The sequence below is a fragment of the Dipodomys ordii genome, unplaced genomic scaffold (assembly GCF_000151885.1).
Source record: "Dipodomys ordii isolate 6190 unplaced genomic scaffold, Dord_2.0 Scaffold110, whole genome shotgun sequence".
Taxonomy (NCBI): Eukaryota; Metazoa; Chordata; class Mammalia; order Rodentia; family Heteromyidae; genus Dipodomys; species Dipodomys ordii.
Window position 1 is genome coordinate 2679938 of NW_012267326.1, and position 24213 is coordinate 2704150.

Sequence of the window (24213 nt, forward strand, 5' to 3'; positions counted from 1 at the left end):
CATTGCCCTCCCAAATACAAACAAGGTAACAAACAAGACAAGAGGAAAAGAAAACAAAAGCAGCAACAACGGCAACTAAAGGGTGTCTCTTGTTTCCTTTTTTTGGAGTTCACTTCATAGAATATTATTTTATATCATCATCTGTCCATAGCTATTGAGCCTCTGTCCACCACTCCTATGTGTAGCCTCCTCTGGCTTCTATACATTAATGACTAGGGTCATATATAATTTACCATGATCCAATTTTATTTATTTGTTTTGGTCATTCAGTATGTTTACTGTAGATTTATAGGCACATTGCAGTTAGCACAAATGAGGGAAAACATGCAGCCTATGTTTCTTTGGTTCTGTCTTACTTTGCTTAATATGATATTTTCCAGGTTTTTTCTATTTCCTAAAAATGGTACAATATCATTTTGTCTGATGAGTGGAATTCCATTACATAAATCACGTTTTCTTGATCCATTTGTCCACTGACTATGGGAAACAATGCTGCAATAAACATGGTCATGCTGGTGGCCTTTGTTTGGCCTGGTTTGTGATTCATTGGCTAAATGCCCACGAGTGGAATTGCTGGATCATAGGAAAACTCTATGTTTAGTCTAATTGGAGTGAGGTGGATTGTTTTGATTTACATTTCTTTTATGGCCAGAGATGTTGAGAACTTCTTCATGTGTCTATTAGCCATTCTTTTTCCTTCATCTGAGAATCTCTCTTTATTTAGGTCTTTATCCCATTTATTGATTGGATTGTTGTGTTTTTGAGGGTTTATTTTAAGGAGGTTTAATTTTTTGAGCTGTAAGTATATACTGGATATGAGGCCCATGCTGATGTATAGCTAGTGGAGTCCAAAGAACATTTCTTAATATAGTAAAGGCTGTATATGACAAACCTACAGCCAGCATTGGACTTAATGGGAAAAGTTAAAACCATTCCCTTTAAAATCAGGAACAAGACAAGAATGCTCACCCTCTCCACTCCTCTTCAACATAGTGCTAGAATTCCTAGCAAGAGCAATAAAGCAAGAGAAGCTCATAAAGTTGATCCAAATAGGGAAAGAAGAAGTGAATCTATCCCTCTTTGCTGATGACATGATCCTGTATTTAAAGAACTCTATAGATTCCGCACCTAAGCTACTTGAGTTGATTTGAAATTTTGGAAAAGTAGCAGGTTATAAAATCAACCCACAAAAATCAGTAGCTTTCTTGTGTGCCAACAATGAGAAGAATGATGCTGAAATCAGGATAGCAACTCCATTTGTAATAGCCTCAAAAAAATACTTAGGAATTAACCAAAGACACAAAAGACTTGTATTGTGAAAACTGTAAAACTTTGAAAAAAGAAATTGAAGCACACCTAAGAAAATGACAAAACATCCCATAATCCTGTTGGAAAGAATTAACATAGTAAAAATGATAATTCTGCCTAGAGCAATATATGAATTCAATGCAGTACTCATCAAACCTCCAACAACTTTCTTCAAAGAAATAGAGAAATCAATCCAAAAATGCATATGAAATAATAAAAGACCCAGAATAGCAAAGACAATCCTTAGCAGGAACTGCAGCATTAGATCAATATTGATACCAAACTTCAAGCTTTATTACAAAGCAATAGTAATAAAAACAGCTTGGTACTGGCACAGAGTAGGCCTGAGGACCAATGGATCAGAATAAGAGACCCAGAAATAAGCACACAAATATAAAACCATCTAATATTTGATAAGGGAACCAAAAACACAGGTTGGAAGAAAGACAACCTCTTCAACAAGTGGTGCCAGCAAAATTGGCTATCTACATGCAGAAAACTGAAGGTAGATACCCATATATCACCTTATACTAGAATCAACTCTAAATGGATCAAAGACCTCAATGTGAAGCCAGATACTGGGAAAATATCACAGGAAGAGATATGGAAACCCTAAGCCTTCTAGACAAGGAGTGAAACTTCCTAAACAAGGATCCAGAATTCACAACAAATCAAAGAAAATCTGGATGCATGGGATTATATCAAATTGAAGAGCGTCTGCCTAACAAAGGACATAAAAAGCAAGACAATTAGAAAGCCCACTGAATGGGAAAAAGGTAACATTTTAAATTGGTATTTTATGCCTACTTTGGATGTAGCCTTCTTCCTATTCCCAATAAATTTCTCATGTAGACGTAATAGTGAATCTTTAAAATTTCAAGTGTGATCATGTCATTATCCTGCTTACATACCTCCAATGTGGCCTGAGTGTTTTCCATTGCTGGCTTCAGAAGCATTGATGCTTCTGGAGCATCATTTTCCTTCCTGTCTTGGCTTTTCCTGCATTGTGATCTGGGCACATACTGCCCTTGCCTGGCTTTCTCTCTCTGACGATTTCCCTGCCTTTTGCCCACTCAGCATTCAGGTGTTGACTAGAGCATATCTCTTTAAAGAGTCCTTCCCTGACCTCTATCCAGCTCATCTGCAGATATATTGTTACACATACTATAAAAGTTTTATCTTTTTCCAATAAAACTTAGCACAATTGCATTGAATTTATTTACCTTCTGTCTTCCTCCATTGAGTTGCATGTTTGTTTCCTTCACTCTATCTTCTTTCTCTGTTGGAAGGATGGACTGATAGGTAGCTGGTGATAGATTTCAAAATTTGAGCATCCATTTGTCAGTCACATTCCTCTGCTTAACTTAGATCTCTATGCCCTAAATCATGTATTTCCTAGTTTCAGAGAGTGGCAAGTAGATTGGAAGAGAAAACATAGGTTTAAGTCAAAACTATGATTTTTTTTGACTAAGAAAGGAGAAGAAAATGTAAGTCTTCTTCTCTTTTGTGAGAAGCCAGAGAACTGGCTCAGAAAAGGAATTTAACTCTCCATGAGTCTTATGTTTTAAATGCTGAGGAATGGGATCTCACATGATTAACTTCATTTGATGTGGATATAGATCTATTCACATTCCTACTTGCTTATATTTAGCATTTGTTCTGAATTTTCTCAAATAATTGTGCCAATTGTTTTAACTAACTTAGATCTCTCTGAACTTCAACTTTGCCCGGGGTTTGTCCTGTTCTATGTATTTATTTATTTATTTTTGTGTGTGTATGTGTGTGTGTGTGTGTGAGAGAGAGAGAGAGAGAGAGCGAGTGAGAGAGAGAGAGACAGAGAGAGAGAGAGCGCTGGTCCTGATACTTGAACTCAGAGCCTGTGCCCTGTCAATGACCTTTTTTTTTTTTTTTTTGCTCATGGCTAGGGCCTTACCACTTGAGCCATAACTCCACTCCTATCTTTGTGATGATTAATTGTAGATAAGACTTCCTCAGACTTCCCTGCTTGACAACTTTGAATCATGAGCCTCATTTCTCAGCCTCCTGAGTTACTAGGATTACAGGTGTGAGCTATCAGCACCTGGCTGGTTCCTCCTGTCTTTCTTGTCTAGACTTCCTCTTTAGAATTACTCAACAGAGAAGGTGATTTGAGTCCAGATGTTTTTTATTATCCTAGGGATCATCAAATAAGCAAATGAGGAAAGCTCCTGAAATCCATACAGATGTTGTGGGATTGTACTTCTCCAAGGATCAGTTCCAGATTTGCAGCATCAATATCACCTGAGAATGTTTAGAAATGCAAATTTGCTACCATGGATCTACTAATCAGAAGGCATGGTCAGAGAGAGAACAATGTGTGGATTTTATTCACCAATATTTGAGATAGCTCTGTTGCTCTCTCTGTTAAAAGATACCTCCTTGGTGAATTAATATTGGTTCTCATGTGTTTCTATTGAGTTTCTACTCAGACTTAGGGGCTCATGCTGAATCTGGTTTGGTAAGTCTGTGATAGGACTCAGTCACTGAGCTTCTACCAAGCTCTCCCTCAAGGCTAGCACTGCTGATGCATAAATCATTGCTGCTGCTCCTATGTCTTCTATTTTTTTCAGATGGACCCCATTCCTATGGATGTCTCTATCACACTTGATATCAGGCTCTTAAAAGATACTCATCACTAATCCATCTCCCCTCCTGCTCTTCAGGGTGGAGATCACGGCTAATTCTTCTTCATATTTCTTTCAGCACCTAGAATTCCGCCTCACCTAGAACATACCTGCAGTGTATGTTTGATGATGGTTGAAATGCCTCCATTTTTTCATTTTTTTCTTTTAAAAATATTTTTGTTCAGACTATAGCCACAACAGAGAGAGAGAGAGAGAGAGAGAGAGAGAGAGAATTTGATGAGAATGATAATCTCCAACACCAAGGCAGAGAACTGGATGCGAATACTAAAGTACAGTGACATCAACTCAGTCCAATTAATAAACTGTTTCTTTCTCTACACATTCATAGTACTTTCAGCATGATTAAAGGAATATGCTATTCAAATGGGAAAAGTAGCCTATAACTGTATTTAATAAATTTTCACATTTCTCAAAAATTGATGACAAAAGCCTAAACAGTCAGGGAACAGAGGTTCCTATCCATAATCCTAGGCACTCGAGGTGTATAGTGCATCCTTGAGCAGAAAAGCCAAATAGAGCATAAGACCCTGAGTTAAAGACTGAGTACTGGCAGCCCCCACTCCCCCACACCCACATACCCATCACCACCAGCACCTCAAACAATTCTTTTAGCAGACTTCCTTTTAAATATTATCATTGGTCACTTAATGTGCAAGAGATCTTAAAATGCCTCTGACTGGAAAGAAATTCCCCCATTATTTTTTTTTTACTTCCAAGCTACACATTAATCTTCTTTGATAACCCTCTCTTCAAAGTAAAAAAGTACCTTCATTTTATATTTAAAACACCAGAACTTCAAAGCATTCATTTGGATGCCAGTAGGGTGCACAGACAGCACAATTAAAGTTTCTGAAGTTCCAGAATCTCTAGATACTGTCTGAAATTACAGACATTTTGTGTTATTTTTTATGTTTTCTTTCTTTTTTTTTTTACTCTCTTGTAACTTAAAACAACTTGGTAAGATCCACCACCCTCTAGGCAGCATTTTACAGCCAAGTCATAAACCTCTAAAAACAGAAGTTTATGGTGGGAATGCTAACAGTTGGACTCGCTCCTGCTGAGCTAGTAGTGTGGGCAGACTACATTGCTTAAGAGTGGGAGGATCAGGATATAAATCAGCCAGTCTAGAGAGACATGGCTATGTGTTCATGCTATGCATTCCCTGTTCCCAGAAACATGAGACCATTTGTCCAGGAAAAAAAATCACATTGCAAAAGTGTTAGGAGAGGCTGGTAAAGAGTGGCCCAAGGTGGTGAAGGGATGGGGTGGGGAGGGCCCATTCCCAGTTCTCCAACTTCAACATCTGGGAACACAGAACCTCTTTAAGAAATGCATTTACTGTCCCCTGGTGAGCTAACGAGCGTGAGAGACCCTGAACACAGAGACCTTTGTGCTGTATGGCATTTTTGCTCCTCTTCAGTATATTTAATTTGATTCTCATGCAGCTTTGTCTGAATGACTGTGAACACATGGGCAGAGACTCTTGTTTCCTCTTCACTACCCTGGAAGAGCAAGTTCTCTAAATAAATCATTCTGTTTCTTCTTCCTTTATACTAATTTTTAAAAAAATTAAGGCTCATTAGAGGCAAATTCTAGCCTGATTACTAAAAAGAGTACAATAGGTTTAAATTTAGTGTAAAACTTTCCGCTAATAATACTGGACATCATTAGTATTTTATTAATTTGGTATTTATGACTTGATACTGTGTGTGCCTTGGCTCCTCACACTTCATGAAAACAGAAGAAAAATGCTTTAGAAAAGAGTATAGCGAAAAAAATATAAAGAGATTTTAAAATATCCAGCAAACATTGATAATTGCTTTTTAGACAAATGCATGACACTTTAAAATGACCATCCTGTCAAGTGCTGGTGGCTCCTAGGTGTTCAGGAAGCTGAGATCTGAAAATTGTGGTTTAACACCAGTCAGCTCAGTAAAATTGTTGAGACTCTCTCTTATCTCCAGTTAACCCACTAAAAGCGAGAAATGGTTCAAATAGTAGAGTGCCAACCTTGAGCAAAAAAGGTAAGGAACTACCCCCAGACCCTGAATTCAAGCTCAAATACTGTCATAAAAATAAATAACCAAACCTATGAGAATTATTTTATTTTGTCAACTTCAAAAAGTTGCATAAGAAGTTGCAATGTAACATGTCCATCTAAGTGTCCAGTACTTCTTGATCAGAGTCACCCTGTGAGTTTTTACTATTTAAAATTTATTTTGATTATATCTACCTCAAGTTCAGTGTTGTGGTAAAAGTTCTTCCCTTTTACTGCACCAGTTCATTTGCCAGTACTCTCTAAAATACATGGAACCAGGAATTCAAATGTGACCAAAAGAAATCTCTAAAGGCTAAACTTAGTGGTTATTTATTGCCAAATTTTAGTGATGTTTGCCCAGAAACAGGTTACAGTTGTGTGCATGGAGACTGAAAATAATATGACTTTCTTTCATTTCCTTTGATTTTTTTTTTTTTTTTTTTTTTTTTTTTTTTTGGTGGTTGTGAGGCTTGGGCGCTGTCCCTGAGCTCTTCAGCTAAAGTGAGCACTCCTCTACCACTTGAGCCACAGTGCCACTTCTGGTTTTCTGAGTGGTTTATTGGAGATAAGAGTCTCATGGACTTTTCCTGCCTTGGCTGAGATCCCCAGATCTCAGCCTCCTGAGTAGCTAGGATTACAGGTGTGAGCCATTAGCACCTGGTAAACAAAGGAGGAGGCTGCAATGCTTGGTCAGAAATGTATGCATTATCCTGCCCATGCAATTGTAACCCCTCTGTACAGTATGTTCACAAATTAAATTAAATTAAATTTAAAAAAATTTTAATCCCTCTTTTATTGTCAACAAATGTGGTTCACTGGCAGGTACATTCCTGATGCCCTTTTCATCTTTATCATCTTTGTTTCTGTTTTGTCTGTCTCTTCTTGTAATTTCTATGGGTAATTTGTTTTCTTTTGTCCTTATCTGTTTGTCTTGTTTCACCATTACAAAGTCATACCACAGGTAGAAGACTCAGAATATTGTATATATGTTAAACCCAAATAACCAACTAACCAATTAACCAACCAATCATATACATTATATGGAACCAAATGATTTGTTATTCTGAAATGTCCAGGACTTATGTCTTGCTGTATATAGACCGTTATAAACACCTGGAGAACCAAGTACTGTGAATATTTGTTTTTATATTCATATAGACTACTATAAAATATCTATATTCCAAAATTTGTGTGATGATAAAAGATCAGTTTTTTGTGTGTCTGCCAGTATTGGGTCTTAAACTTAGGGCCAGGGCATTGTTCCTTAGTATTTTTGTTCAATCCTGATGGTCTAACACTTGAGCCATATCTCTACTTTCAGCTTTTTGCTTTTTAATTGCAACTAAGAGTCCAGTCCAAAGTCAGTCCCTATGCTGGCCTTGAATTTCAGTCCTCAGATTTTAGCCACTTGAGTAGCTAGGCGTACATGAATGAACCTCCAGTGCCTTGCTAAGAGGAACTTTAAAGAAAGTATTTACCTGTGTGAAAGTGAATTTGGTGAACTGAATAATTCTGAACATTTTTGTCACTCAATATGCACGGGGCCTTTATGATTTCTTTGTCCCAGGTGACATTGTCAAAAAAAAAGAAATGTACTCATTACCTGACTTATGAAATGGTAATTCCTCTGTATAACACCTTGATAATAACAATAGAATTATTTTAAAAAGAAATACAAAGAAGTGATTTCTCTGTCCTATGCCTGTTTTCAGCCCAAAGCATGACAAAGTCACTTTTAGCTTCCAGAAGGTTATGGAGATTTCAGGTAAACATCTACTACTCTACTGGCTAATAGAGATAAAAGATTTAGAAAGATGGTCCATCATCTTTTATTTAGTACCTTTCCTTGGATTAATCTATATATTTTCTACATATCTGTGCTCATGACCATAGTTCTTCAGGTTAACGCAATAATGTGGCCTGTATCTCAGTTCTGCACCTCTTACTCATACTTTTGGAAGAGTTACTAAAATACACATAGACTTTTTCTGTGACATAAAGTGCATTTATTCATTTATTCACTTACTTCTCTAATAAAAATATCATAAGTTCTATTAAGTGTCATTACTGTTCTAGATGATATAACATAAAGGCTTATACAAAGAGAAAATATCTGTTCTTTTGGGCTGATACTGTACTGAACTATAAAGATGACCAGAAATATTGGACAACAAATATTTGATAGTTACATACCAAATAGTATCAAATACATAGTTTTATAAAATCAAAAGAAAACATAGGGCTATTATAGATTCTATGGAACCTCGGCTTGGGGACAAGAGAAGCCTCCAAATATGGGGTATTCACCCAGAGACAGAGATGGCTAAAAGGAACTCTACACGGGACTCTCTTAGGTATGGAGGGAAGACAGTAATCTTAGCAAGAAGAAGAGGAGGTAAAAGACTCAAAATGGGGCCATGTTTTGCATTTGTGGGAAACAGAAAACAAACTTTCAAATCATAGAGCAAGAGAATGAGGTATTTTAGATAATATATCAAGGACTAAAATATGAGGTGTAACTCAATGAGTCTGATTAAAAGTCTCCTAAAAGTCTGGAAATAAGTGTCTTAAAATAATAGTCTCAATGCATTCCAGGGGCGTTGGATGGCACGGAACTTCTATGTGAATACTACTAGAGCTACAGTAACTAATTTTCTCTGCATCTCAGTTTTTATGTGCAATTTTCTTCCATTTCTTTAACCAACATTCTTTTTCAGAAACATGGATCTGTGGCTAAAGATGTGATTATAGTATTGTTCCACTGATGGCAGTCAAGTAATCTAAATGAGAGGACTAGTGTTCAGATCCAGTAAAAGAAAAAAAACAAAGAATGAAAACAAAGGACTTACATATTCCTTGAAAGGCACCGCCTCTGTGATTGCTTTATGTGGGTGTGTGCTAGTACAGTGGCTTGAACTCAGGGCCTCAGCACTGTCCTTAAGTTTTACACTCAAGGCTAGAGCTTTACCACTTGAGCCACAGCTCGACTGTAGGCATTTTTGTGGTTAATTGGAGACAAGAATCTCACAAATTTTCCTGCTTGGGCTGCCTTTGAACTGTGATCCTCAGATCTCAGCCTCCTGAATAGCTAGCATTTCAGGAATGGACTAATAGCACCTAGTTTGCAATTTGTTTTTATTTCTCTTTCATTGATAATAGACCCATCTGGAGGAAGTGGCACCTGGAGGTGCTCCTTCCAGGTGACTCAGTTCAAAGTTAAAAGAAGGAGGATCTATACAAGTTTGAGCAGAGTTAGGGGAACTGACAAAGAGATGTTGAGATGCCGGGACAAAGACCAAATCTAAGGTTATCATACCACAGTTACTGTGTAGAGGGCATGGCTCAGAATGTCTCATTTTTCCAGAACAATCAGAAAGTCACATTTTCATGTGATGGCTCCCAGTTTTCAAACATTGACAGGGAATTTCATAAGCCCTTGCTATTTTAAAATAGACAACAACAACAACAACGAAGCCACATTATTGTTCTGATTTGGTTTTCAGTCTGAGATATCTGACCTGTATATATCCAGTATAGAGGTTTTCAAACCTGGCAGCACACGAGATTTACTTGGTTAGGTTTGAAAAATTTATGCCTAGGCCTCAAGCCAAAATAATTAAGAATCTCCTGAGTTAGGTCCAGACATTGGAATTAATAAAAATAACTCTCTACTAGTTTAAGTGTTTATTTTTTCCTCCTTTGGTACCAATATTGAGATTTAAATTCAGGGCCTGGTTCTCTCTTAGGTTTATTTGTTCAAGACGAGGGATCTACCACTTGAGCTATATTCTCCACTGTGAGCATTTTTAGTAGTTAATTAGAACTAAGAGTTTCACAGACTTTCCTCCCCATGCTGGCTCTAAAACAGAATCTTCACATCTCAGCCTCCTGAGAAGCTAGAATTATAGGTGTGAGCCCACCAGCATCTGGCTATACAGTGATATATATAATTTTGAAGTCAGTTTACATTTACAGAAAAGCTGAAAAGAAGACACACATTTTTTATATACTGCACATATAGGATTATGTCTGTAATCCTAGCTATTCAGGGAGCTGAGATCTGAAGATCAAGGTTTGAAGCCAGACTGGGCTGAAACAAAGGTATGGCTCAAGTGATACAGCATTAGCCTTGAGTGAAAAGTACAAGTGAGAGTTTAAGGCTCTGAGTTCAATCCCAGTACAGGCAAAGAAAATCAAGAAAAAAAGGAAAAAAGGAAGGAAGGGCTGGAGGGAGGGAGGGAAGGAAGGGAGGAAGGAAAGAAAAGGAAGGAGGGAGGGAGGAAGGAAAGAAAAGGAAAGGAATAAGGGAGGGAGGGAGGGAAGGAAGGTTATTAATGGTTTTGTAAGAATACCATATGAAGAAATGCTCTTCTTCTCATACCACATCAGTGTAAATTGCTGTAGTTGGTGGTGGCTGGATGGAGTAGAGACAGCTCATCTTTCCCAGCTTCAGATAGAATAAGCAGATAAGTCAATATAAGAACCAGAAGGATCACACAGCCAGCAATGCAAATTGATCTCTTCCTGATAAGCCATCTGAACTGGAGCTTGGTAAATTGAGGGGATGGGTGGAGTTGGGAGAGATGGGAGAAAATGATGAAAGATAAGTTGTACTCTGATGGTGATGAAAGATAAATCGTACACAATCAAGAGAAATTGTACTCATAAACTGATTTGTTAACTTGAAAGCCCTTTACACAACTACTTAAGAATAACAAAAATAACATGAAATAAGAGACACAAGCTCTGTCCCAGGCTCATCTGCTAACTCTTCACTGGGAAAGTATCTGTGTGCATTTTGTGTGTGTGTGAGAGTGTATGTGTGTGTGTGTGTGTGTGTGTGTGTGTGTATGTGTGTGTGTGTTGGGGGGGTGGGTAATTGTGTTTTCATGTTGGTTGCTTCATCTGTACAATGCAGATGTTGATATGTGGCCATTTCCAGTCCTAAAATGATATGATTCTAAACACTCATGGGTAGAAGATGTAGCTCACTGGTACAGCACCTGCCCAGCATATGCAAAGCTTATGTTCTATCCCTAGAACATCAAAAACAAGAGGATTCTGGATCATGGTTTTATTAGTGAAATATTATCCAGAATTTCATTTTCTACAAGACTATGTTGTAATGTTGATCATCAAAATGTCTGTGTTGTGCAAATGTCATGGTGGGGAGGACACTAGACTTTACTATTTGCCTTTTATGACAACTGTATCCTGAGAAAGCCAGGCACCTGGCTAGAAAGAAACAAATTACAAAAGGAAAGATGAAAATTCAACTCATTCATTCATCTTTTCCCCATGACTCACTCCACTTGCAAAGGATTCCTAAGTAAATGATGTAATTTGTTTTTGAAAATATCAGAAGGGGTGCACATTTTACTACTTAAGAAAAAATTTAATGTTGACTCTTTCTGGAAATCTTACCAGAAATGAGGATGTTTTGGCTAGCAGTTGGATGCTCTAAGTTGCCAATAAGTTGTACAGAACCTGTTATTTCAAAACCACAAACATTTCACAATAGCGGAAACCTTTAATTAACCATAATAAATGACAGAGTAGATTTATTTTAAATGCAAGGGTAATAAATACTTAGAGCTTTAAGACCATAAATAGAGATTCTCTACTGAGGTGATCCAGTCAGAAAAGGATTTTGTGATATACTTTTATGCCTCCTTGTGTTAAATCTGACCCAGAGTGTTCATTCTACTAACATTGGATCTGATGGAACGTGCCTGTGGCTAGGACTGGCTGTAAAACCAGTTTCAAAAATGAGAGAAAAAAGAAGGAGGAGGAGGAGGAAAGGAAGAGGAAGAGAGGGAATAAAATAACAGAGAAAGGGGAAGAAGAATAGGGGTAAGGATGGGGGAGAGGAGGGAGGAAGAAGAAGAGGCAGATCAAGGGAGGAGGAGAAGTAGAGAGAAGGAAGAAGAGAAGAAAGAGGGTGAAAGAAGGAGGAGAAAAGGGGGAAGAAGAAATGGAGAGGCAGAGGAGAGAGAGTGTGTAGAGGAAGAGAAACAGTTCTGTCATGCATTTCAAATGACTAGAGCCAGTCATTTCTCAGCATTGAGAAAAGCAGGAATGTCAAACAGGCCCTTCATGCTGTATTTATGTTTAAAATCAGGCCTAACAGAAAAAACCTGAAACTTTACCTACCATTGGAGCCTTGCCAGAGTCCAATGAATACATGTCAGGTGATTGGTTGGCCTGGAGCTGGAGGGTTGATGGCCCAGGGAGTTCAGGTATACCTGGAAGCAGAGATGTATCTGAGGTGATTCAGGGCACAACTCAAAGGATGGCACCAGGCTGCCCTTTCCAGACTCCCTCAATAATGCTAGTATCAGTTTCCTCCACAGAAGCATGTGCCAGACTTCAGATGGTTGGAGCTGGCATTTCAGAGTTGTTCATTGTGAAACTCCTAAAGACAACAGGTACATTCTTCCTAAAATGGCTACACAAATGAAGCATGTTCCTCTGGTCCCCAGTTCTCTGGGTCCACCTTTGTTGCTTCCACATCTGTAGTCTGAAGAGCATATGCCTTCCTCCCCACCCCTTGGTAGCTCCTCCATTGTCATCTTTGCGAGGATGGGTTTGCCTTGTTAAAATGTGTCCCATGTATTAAAATAAAATTGTCACTGTTGGGAAGTACAGCCTAATATGGTTTGACACTTTGTGCCAGCAGCTATAAAAAAAACAGGCTTTTATTGCATTTATTCTTTCAGAGAAGAGTCTCTTAAGACTCACAGTAGACATTCCCTTAGTTAAAGCTGAATGAACCCAAAGTGAACAATCTATGCTACTCTTCGTGTTCAAAAGAACAGCCCCCATCTGGTCTGATATGGCTGTAAAACAGTGTTAAGAAAAGATGATCATGTTTAGAAACCAAAAGGGAAGACTTGAAGTGTTCAAACCAGAACAAAAAGTATTGCAAATATTGGGCATTTGATTTTCTTTTCTTTTCTTTTTTTTTTACTTTTTTCTATTTTTCTTTTTTCCCTGGTACTGGGATTTGAACACTATCCCTTACCTTTCTTACTCAAGAGAGTGGGTAGAGCCATAGCTCTACTTCAGCTTTTTAGTGGTTAACTGAAGATAATAGTCTCAAAAACTTTCCTTCCCTTGGGTCTGGCTCCAACCTAGATCCTCAGATCTCAGCCTCAGCCTCCTGATAGCTAAAATTAGAGCGATATACTACTGTACTGGTGCAGCTTATTTTCTTTCTTAGCTTGCTCTTTGTTGCCTAAGACATCTAATGTAGGATCAGCAAGTACACATCCCCACTAATCCCAATCTAATGTTGGTCTACATTTAGGATTCCGTGTCATTTTAAAACAAAGAGAAAATATTTGATTTGTAGAACTTTGCAAGCATGCTTTAGAGTTTTTTGGTACTTTTTTTTATTGTAACAAGACTGTACAGAGTGGTTACAGTTACACGAGCAAGGTAATGAATACATTTCTTATTGAGCATTGTTGCCTCCTCCTTTGTTTTTCCCTTCCATCCCTGCCTTTTATCTAGATCAGCACCCAAAGAGACCAAACAGAGTAAGGGACTCCAGGGCATTTGAGTTTCATTCTGTAGCTCTCCTGGAATAAAAATTCCATAAAGCAACATCTGTAGTCATTAAAGGCTTGTATTGCCTCTGCCATTCATGTCTCTTCTAGGAAGAAATATTTTTTTTCCTAAGAGATGGTAGATAGTAGATCCTGGTGGGAAGATAGGAAGAGTAGAGTTCAAATTCTTTTGTTCCTGGGAAAAGAAATTTCCCCTCTTAAAAAAAAATTAAGCAAGCCAGGCATTGGTGGGTCTCACAACTGTAATCCTAGCAACTCAGAAACCTGAGATCTGAGAATCATGGTACAAAGCCAGCCCAGTCAGGAAAGTCTGTGAGACTCTTAGGTCCAATTAACCACCAGAAAACCAGAAGTGACACTGTGGCTCAAAGTGGTAGAGTGCTAGCCTTGAGCCAAAAAGAGCTCAGGGACAGTGCCCAGGCACTGAATTCAAGCCCCATAACCACCACCCCACCAACAACAACAATGTCAGTAACAAATTAGGCAAATTTGAAGTTACATTGAAAGATTCCATTGGAAGAAACATACCTGAAAAAGTGGGGAACCTGTATTGTAGTGAATACTTAAAATAAAGATCATTCCTGCCTCTCATCAAAATAGCTTCTGATTTGAAGGCATTTATGATTAAATAGAGAAAAATGTTATGTTTGTTTTAGTTTTTAGTTCTTTTGTATGCATATGTTCTTATTGTGGGGCTTAAACTCCTGACCTTAGGCCCTCTCTTAGCCTTCTCATTCAAGGCTGAGGATCTACTACTTGAGCCACAGATCCACTTTTGGTTTTGCTGCTTAACTGGAGATAAAAGAATTATAAACTTTCCTGCCTGAGCTGACTGTCAAGCCATGATCCTCAGATCTCAGTCTCCAGTCTAGCTAGGAGTACAAGTGTGAACCATCAGCACCTGGCTTAATTTTTAGTTATCGAAATGCTATTAGGCTAAAAGAACTTTTTCATCTATACATTAATTTGTTCTTAAGATTTCTTCCAAGCTCATGAGAATCTTACCTCCAAAAAACTACCAAAAAGCCAGAAATGGAGCTGTGGCCCATACTATAAATTCTAGATCCTAATAACCCCAATCTAAATGTTTTAAGATCTTATTGATTTGGGAGAACTTTCTGATTTGGAAGGACATGATAAAAATTATCATTAGACATTTTAAATATTAAAAAAGATTTCTTCCAAAATAACTCTTATGTAGGTCTTTTTATCATCTAAAAAAATGAATACTTATCTGATAACTTCAATCCAATTCCCCAAATTTTCTTTTCATTTCCAGATAAGCTATAAAGTTAGGAGGGCCTGTGAAAGATGGCAATGCAATATTCCTTGTTAAAAAGTAAATATCAGGGGCTGGGAAGGTGGCTCAATGGTAGAGCGCTTGCCTTGCAGGCATGAGGCCCTGGGTTCGATTCCTCATCACCACCTAAACAGAAAAAGCCAGAAAGTGGCACTATGGCCCATGTGGTAGAGCACTAGCCTTGAGCTGAAGACCTGAGGAACAGTGCCCAGGCCCAGAGTTCAGGCCGCACGACTGACAAAAATATAATAATAATAAATAAAGGTTAAATTTTGAGATAGTTATAACATAGCTTTCAACATAGTTCTCAAGTTCATGCAGTTGATCTGGCTGCTGATAGGAGTTTTCATGTGCACCACTACTGAACGATTTTATTCCACACTTCATAGGAATGTGCACTTAAAGCTAAACTTTAATTTGTCAGAAAGTAATTACAATAATTCATTGATATTGATGAGGCGGTGCAGATACCCTGTTTGCATTCATGGTCTCTCTCTGAGACTCTCAAGTGAGCATTGCACTCACCTAAGTGTTCTCCTCCTTTCACCTGAATGTGCAGAAGATGCAATTTGTCCTAATTTCTTTTCCAACACCTGTTCTGCTGTTGAGCTGCTTCCCTGAGTTCTGCTCACTTCTAGGACTCTCACCTGTAAATTCCTATCACTTTAATAAATATGTGTGATCTATTAGCATGTATTAACATTTTCCTTATTTTATTTCTTCTACATGTAATATGTTTATGTAATATAGCCCTGAAAACACACCTAAAATTTACACACTGGAAAGATTACAACTTACATCAAAACCCTCTGTTCAGAAAGCACATATTAACAATCTAAACAAAACAACAAAATACATGAACTTATACTTTACCTTTGGATGCATTTCAGACATTTCATATATATTCTTTCATAGCTATGTGCACTGTAGGTGAAGCTTGCTTTTGCTTCTTGTTGTATTCTGAATAAGTCAGTTTTTGTTAACCAGAATCAACTCTAATTTTTTATTGCTCCCTTGAATTTTTATAAAGTAATAAAGGCCAGTTATAATTCATAACTTACAAATCATTGTAAATAATATTGTGCTTGAGATATGGAAGCACTGCCAAGACTCTCTCTAAAAATTCATCCTTTAGGGCTGGGAAGGTGGCTCAGTGGTATAGTGCTTGCTTTGCATGCCTGAGGCCCTGGGTTCGATTCCTCAGCACCACATAAGCAAAAAGAAAAAAGCCGGAAGTGGTGCTGTGGCTCAAGTGGTAGAGCGCTAGCCTTGAGCTGAAGAGCTGAGGGACAGTGCCCAGGCCCAGAGTTCAGGCCCCATGACCGGACCCCCCCCCCCAAAAAAAAGAAAATTCATCCTTTAGACAACAGTATATGAGAAGTAAAAATTTACACAAGAACCCTCATTTAGAAATATTACTATTTTTAAATATTTAAAAAACAAATAAAAGACTGTCCAACATTCAAAATTGAGAACATATAGAATCTCAAATAACTCTTTTTAAACATCTTTCACATGCTAACTTTTCAAAAACAATGTCAGGTTGCTGAGCCGTTCACTATGGTATTGTTTGCTCTTCTGGGCAATGTACTGTTCAAACAAAACAGTAGAGTGTGTAGAGACCTTTATGTTGTTATTGTACAGGCTTAAATATTGTGGAAACATCCCTTTTGTATCCTGATTTCAGCATTTTGTTATTTCCCTTCCCCTCCCCAAATTAGAAAATCCATCTTTTAAGTTCCTGCTTTACCACTTACTGAAGAGATAACATCCCCTTCACCATTGGTGCCCTCGTTGGTATGACATAGGTCATAAGGTCACAGGGTTTCCAATGGGTTTAGCATACCTGTCACCATCATCACAGACAACTCTCTGCGTAGGGAGGCTACTCTCAACACTGATGATTCTGTGTTGTTTCCCATCAGCCTGATTATTGTCATCATGTCACCAGTTGATAATTCACATTAAATTGTCAAGATTTTCCATTGCTTTCTCACTTTCTTTTATCTTTTCCCTTTCTTTTCTTTTATCTTTTTTAAAAAAACCAATATGAACAAAATGACACAAGTATATGATCTCTTCTTTGCTTTCTTTTCCCAGGATGGAGTCTACTGAAAAATGTGAAGTGGTAATTCAACATTTTAATGGAAAATACCTGAAAACACCACCAGGCATCCCAGGTAAGAAATGTCATTACGAAATCACTCAAACCACTGCTAGATTTATTGCTGTTATTCAAATGAAGATATAATAAAGCCTTTCTTGTGTGTGGGAAAAGTTTGTTTTTATAGATGTGCATTTACATATAGTAACTCATCTTCCTCAAAAGTGTCTTGGTGATTATTTTTTAGTTTTTCTTTGAATCTCTTTGCATACTTCTACAAAGTGATTGAGAAGGAAAACACAGCAAAGAAAAGAGAATGCACTTGAAATGAGATCAGTTAATGACTCTTAATATAAATAACCTTGATGTATAATTAACAAAAGAGCTAAACATGGCAAGCCCACAGATGGATGCCAGACCCCAACCATCTCTTACCAGCCCATGTAAACAAGAATACAGAGAGGGCAGTAAATTTAGAAACTTACGTAGTTTAGCTCTGTCATGAAATCTGAAGGGAATAATTTTATATTTTACATAAACATCAGTTGCTACACACTAAAAAAATTAAAAACACTCTCCATTCACTAGGAATAGTTCCAATCTAGACACTCCAATGACATCTTACACTTTCAAGGCAAAATTCTTAAGGTTTCACACATACCACTACAATGACATACCTCTATAGCCAGGCACAGGTGGCTCATGCCTGTAATTCTAGCTACTCAAGAGGCTGAGATCTGAGGATCTCACTTTAAAGAACAAAAATGCAGGAAAGTGCTTAAAGCAAATCAAGTAAGTTTATTTACTGGTAACAGGAGAGAAAGAAGAGTTAATAGAGCCTATCCTGGTGGCTGACTCCTGTGACCCTAGCTTCTCAAAAGGCTGAATGGGATACGTGGATCCTGGTTTAAAGCCAGCCAGGGCAGGAAAGTCTGGAAGTCTTATCTCCTATTATCACCTAAAAGCCAAATTGGAGGTGTGGCTCAAGTGGTACAGCTTGTGCCTTGTGTAACAAAGTTAAAGGACAGTGCTTAGGTCAGGAGGAAAAACTGGAAGGGGATTAGAAATGGGGGGAAGGAGAAGGAGTGGAGGAAGGGAGGATGATGAGGAGGTGGTTGCTAGTGGGAGTTGACTACGTAAAGTGGGAAATTTCCTGTTGAGTCTCTTTGACTGGAGCAACCAGATGTTTGGTTCCTGGGTCTCTCCCTCCTAAGAAAGTGTGTCTTTGGTTCCCGATTCCCTTTCCTGTTAGGGAAACCTCTCTCTCTCTAGTTTTATAGGTTAAATTCGGCTAAGCACTGTTGGAAGCCACTGTGACTGGATCCCTCCTCCCCAGAACCTGAACACATAAGTTCCTTTCTAATTGGATTCCTCCCACTTCAAAGCACAAAGGCAGAAGTGGGAGGGCTTGCTTTCCTCCTTGCCTTTCCTAACAAGCTTTCTGATTGGATCCCTTGCTTTGGAACTCCAGCAAGAAAGTTCTTTTCTGATTGGATCTTCCCACATTGGCGCATGAAGGTGGAAATGGGAGCGCTTGTCCTCCACCATACAACTTTTGTAAGCACATGTGTCCGTCTTGGAATCCTACACGTCCAACTGGGTACAAGAGAGATGATTTGTTCTGTCCCATCGTTCCTCTCCACGTTGACCTTTATTCCAATTGCCATTTTCTTCTTCTAAATACTTAGCTGAGTTCAACTAGCTATCCCTATCTTTAAAAACTAAAGAAGAGCTAACCTGAGAAAAATAATGGGTAAAGAGCTGATAATATATAATGGATAATGGAGCTGATAAAATATAATGGATAAAGAGCTGTTTGCCTACTGGGCATTGACTCCCTTTCCCCTTTGTTATGTTACTTCTCAGGGGAGAAAATGCAAATTCTTCCGTATTTTGTTTTTGCTTTCTAAGCCAGATTCAACAGTGTTTGTTCCACAATGCATGTTCTATGTAAAACCCATTTAGAGACTTTGAGGATTTTGTATTTCCATTCCTTAGACCAGATTGAGGTTGTATAGAAGAGGAAATGTGAACACAAGGATCAATATTATTGTGTCAGGGCTTTTATGACTCGATTGGTATGAGAGGATGTCAAGAAAGCAGGAAGATCCTCCATGCCATGTTCGGGTGATGTGGAAAATCCAAAGAGGCTGATCACCAGTTAATCAGCAAGTAGGCACACAGGATGGCTGGCCTTGATTTGGTTAACTTCCATTTAGCACATTCCCTGGAGAATCGACTGCATTATGATCCAATCACAGACATATGGTGTTGTTAAGAAACGAGTTAGCAGTTTTCATCTCAGCATGTAAGCTGCCCTTGCATTTCAGAAGACATGCTATTTTCTCTCTCTCTTTCTCTCTCTCTCTCAGCATAAATAGGCATTTTAAGACATTTTGCTCAGACTTGTCATTGGACAGAGGAGTTGCATGGTTAGTGAGTTTTTTTCTTATTTATCCCAGTTTATCTAACAGATGCCTGCATACTTTGAAGGCATTCAACCTAGATGTGAATTATATGACTGTGTAAAAAAAATAAGCACACTATGTAGAATTGCTGTTAATCAAAGTTTCAATACAAGGTATAACTTTCTAGGTTTCTTCCTTTTGGGGTAAAATATACTGAAATCCTTCTTGACCTGATTGACTTGAAAATATCCTTTTTGATTTTCCCCAAGATCATTCAGCTGAAAAATATAATTTAATGCTCAAGACAAAGCAAGTGACTACAAATCCCCAAATGTCCCAGCATCCTTCCTGAGTACATAGGCTGTGATATTAACCTATGTAATATCATAGCTACACCCAATGGAGATATTGTGAATAGCAGGAACTTGGTTATGAGTTTCTCACTCATATCTCATGGGAGTAAGGAAAAATAATAGTTTGGGTCAGTTATAAAACTCATTGAGATATAACTTTATGCTTCTAAGCATTGCATTCAATATAATAGAATTAAATATATAATGTCGATCAATAGTACTTGAATTTGCTTATTTATACATTATTTTAGAAACCATATAGAGCTTCATAAAAGCTTCAAATGTTAACTAAAGATACTTAACATTGATATGTAGATTTTTATGTGGAACAAAAAGGCTATAATATAGGATTGGGGTATTTTGGAAGGTACAGAGTAAAATGTCCACATTGGATACAATTTCTAAGTCATGACAAGGTATAATCAAATGTAGGAAGTGCTGTCTACCTTTATTTCTCTCTAGCTTAATCATTTATACAACTGAAATATTCTCAGACTTATCTTAAGCCAACTTTCTGTTTGTATTGAAGGCAGAGTGGAATATCACAAGAAGCCCTCATAACAGGTTGGAGAAAATACCATGTTTTTGTTTTGAACAGACCAGTTTCCTAAACTTGTTCAACATAATACTTTAGAGAGCTTACCCTTGCTTGTTGACATACTAACTAAAACCAATACTGATTAAACTAAAGTGAAAATATCATTAAAATTTGGAAAACCTTAATATTCTATATTGTCATGATTTAGTGTGTTTGAATTCAGAAGTTTATAATGTTGCAGAATGAATATTAATGATTTCCATGCATTGCTTTCAAATTAAGTGAATGACTGATACCCAGTGATCCTATAATGACATGACAGCTTCAGGTCCTAATCAAACTGACATAAATGTTGAATGCTGACTCATACAGCAATCTTTGAGGATAGATGAGTGAGTCAGCATTCTAAGCAAGTGCAGTGCACTTGGTGCCATGGGGTCATTGCTTACTTTCCAATTTAGGGATGACGTAGGGAAGCATTCATGTGTCATTGAGCAAACAGTATCATTTTTATTTCTGTATCATATATATATATACATGCATATATGATATATACATATATTCCTTAAGTAGCTGTACGAAAGGATTCCATTTCAATATGTCGATTTATAACTACCATGTGTCTCGATCAATGTTACCCCTCCCATCATCCCCCCTATCTCTATCAACGCCATCCATCCCTTCAAGTTTTCTAGTTCTATTTTCACATAAGTATATTGGATATTAAGACTGTATTCACCCTTCATTCCTCTTTCCTTCCCTCTGCTGTCACCCCTCTTGACCTTCCATCCCAGAGCAAAAATGTTTCAGCTTCCTATAGTATTCATTGTGTTAGACTGAAATTATTATTTGAAGGAGTTACAGCATTGCAATCTTCCCAAGTGTGTCATATGATCTGCAATACATTTGGATATCTATGATATGACCCTATATATGTTTTCATATATGTTTTTCTGTCAACGATGATTGTTGTAACAGGATGTGAAAAATGTATTATTTTGTCCTGATGCGATAAACTACTTCCCAAATCCCCATTAGTACCATTTCTATAAAAGAGCACAGAGATAACTACTTCAATCCAAAACTTTGACATGATATTAAGTTTCAGATTTTAAAACTTCATAATTAGGGGTACTGAGAAGGATATATAATATTGATCACACTTATACCACCACCATCACTTTTATTTGGATCATTGTAAAGGATAATTTGCTCATTAAACTGATTCATGCTCCTATTGAGCTTCAATTCCTGACAGATGATCTGAATTGAAAGCAACTTTCATATATAGCTGGTTATGGATCATCTTTTCTCCCTTTATGGGACCCTCCTGCTTATGTATAAAGAAATCAGAATTTTGTTTGTTGTTTGTTTGTTTGTGACAAGGTCTCACCAAGTAGCCCAGGCTAGCCTGGTACTTACTTGTGATGCTTCTGTCTCAAGTTTGCCAGTGCTAAAAAGACTACTGTTAATCAGTGCATGATAGATTATTAGCACCTGTCTAATGTCTCCAAACTAACACTGTTGACTTCAGATTATAATATTATCCTCATATTTTGATTGCTTGTTATCTGAATTATTGGAGACACGCACACACACACACACACACACACACACACACACACACACACATACATACATACACACACACATTTAGCACTAGCTAACAGAGAACAGGCATCAGGGTTTCCCTAGCAGGAAAGGAGAAAGGCCAGAAGTGTGTATTAAACAATGTCAATCAGGAGCACTATTTGATCATGCAGTATAGAGAAATAAATGGAAATACAGTATTCCCTAAATGTTGCATGTCCTACCTATTGATCTTTTTGCCTTTGTAACAAAATAAAGGAACATTAGTTGCTTGCCTGACTAACCCAAGACATTTCTTTGTCCTGTAATGAATTTCACAGCTATATTTTGCATGCCCACAGCGAAAGCTAAGGCTAAGTGCCTAGACCCTTCAAGGATGTATAGGACATGAATCTGAAATGCTCACTTTCAAAAAGTCCCGCAGAGCAGAAAACCATGAAGAAAAAGCCTCCACGTGTAAGCATGGGTATTGATGAGTAAAACATGTAGGCTGGCTTATAGAAAAACGAATCATGATTCCCCTGTAAGCACATGTCCTTTATCAGTGAAGTTGATAGAAGATGGAATGATTCATTTCTGGTGTGATTTTCTTCTGGGCACTGTCCCTGAGCTCCTTTTGCTCAAGGCTAGCACTCTACCATTTGAGCCATGTGCCTCTTCTGCCTTTTTTTGTTTATGTGGTACTGGGGAATCGAACCCAGGGCTTCATGCATGCTAGGCAAGCGCTCTATTACTAAGCCACTTTCCCAGCCCTTTCTTATATCTTTAGGTAATTATTTCTTATCTCAGTTGAGCTCTATGAAGTTGGGAAGGGCTGGAAGGGAACTTTTACATCTCAGGCCTTTTTGAAATTTTTACAAATATTGTTGCGATAGAAATGTGCACAGGGAATTGTCATGTCAGTGAGGATGAAAGGTTCTTCACATAATCCATCATGCTTCCCCTGTAGCTGGTGTCACAGTTGCACACTATCACATCCAGAATCTCATACACTTTTATACCCAGGCTGGACTTGAACTATGATACTTTGATCTCTACCTTCCAAGTAGCTAGGATTATAGGCTTTAGCCCATGAACCTGGAAGAGTTTCTTAACCAATACTTTTGTGCCTTTGGCATGATGTTGTTACTTCTCATAGACAAAATCTCAACAACATTCCTCATTCCTATTATAACATTATAATGGTGTGATATTATTAGTGTATAGACCAATGCATGCAGCAGAGTTCATCTACAGTGCTAAGTTGATTGTAGGATCTGCTTATTTAAAGTAGTTGTAATTTCATGGGATGGAGAAAAGGGACAAGGAAGATTTCTAGACTTCTTTCAACCCATGAACAATCTTTATCAACTATTTCTAAAATAGTAAATCCATTTGGGTCTGCATAAATATGTGAACTGAAGACTTCACAGTAACAGCTCATAAGATGAATAGTAATAAATCCCTATTTTTATTCCTAAAACTGCTGGGCTTTGCCTTCTGTCAGCCTCACTGATGAGTAGTTAAAAGTATTTAGTGTGTATGTGTCCAAGGAAGTCTTATTAGCAAGTGAAGAGAGTTGAGTGGCTGAAGGCCAATTAAGGCACAATTTAGAGAGACAAAACTGAATAATTAATGGCTGAGTGCATTTCCACATCTACAAATTTCATTTAATAGGTTTGATTTAGAGCAAATTCTAACCAATTTCTGAGTAAATGGACAGCATTCCGAATTAATATTTGCTGCAACTTCCAGTAACTGCCATATACACAACTTATTGTTTATGTGAGGGGACTGAAAAGTACAAATCATAAGAAAATATTTTAGCAGGAAAACTAGTGAAAACTCTCATTATGCAAGCTCCAAACCAGCCATCATTTGTATATCTTATTAACTACTTCCTCTGAGTGATGAACCAATTATTTGACTGTTAGTTTAGTCATTTTTAGTACAGAAAATAAATTTTTCATAGGAAATTGGCATATAACAAGTCGTTTAAGGATACAGGTGGACCCGTTGCAACTATGAGAAGTACAAGTTGTCATGTCGAAAACTAACTTTACAACTTTGGTGCGGGGGGGGGGGGGGGGGGGGGTGTGGGGGGGGGGGGTGGGGGGAGGCTGGGAAGGGATGTGAAGGGTAAACAAAGGAGGAGGCTGCAATGCTTGATAAGAAACGTACTCATTATCTTGCCCATGTAATTGTAACCCCTCTGTACAGTATGTTCACAAAAAATAAAAATTAAAATTAAAAAAAAGAAATTGGCATATATGTATTTTTAAAGGAAACACATATTTTGAAGACACATTTGTAGTACTAGATTGTGGGATTTTCTAAAAC

At 37.8% G+C, this 24213-nt stretch overlaps 1 protein-coding gene across 2 annotated transcripts in view; it reads left to right on the top strand.

Annotated features, from left to right (window-relative positions):
* Positions 1–24213, top strand: part of Rbms3 (RNA binding motif, single stranded interacting protein 3) — a 717266-nt gene that overhangs the window by 473862 nt on the left and 219191 nt on the right. For both annotated transcript variants that reach the window (XM_013028502.1, XM_013028503.1), the window contains exon 6: positions 17002–17081. In XM_013028502.1, the coding sequence (XP_012883956.1) occupies positions 17002–17081 (80 nt within the window). The remainder of the gene's footprint in view (positions 1–17001; positions 17082–24213) is intronic.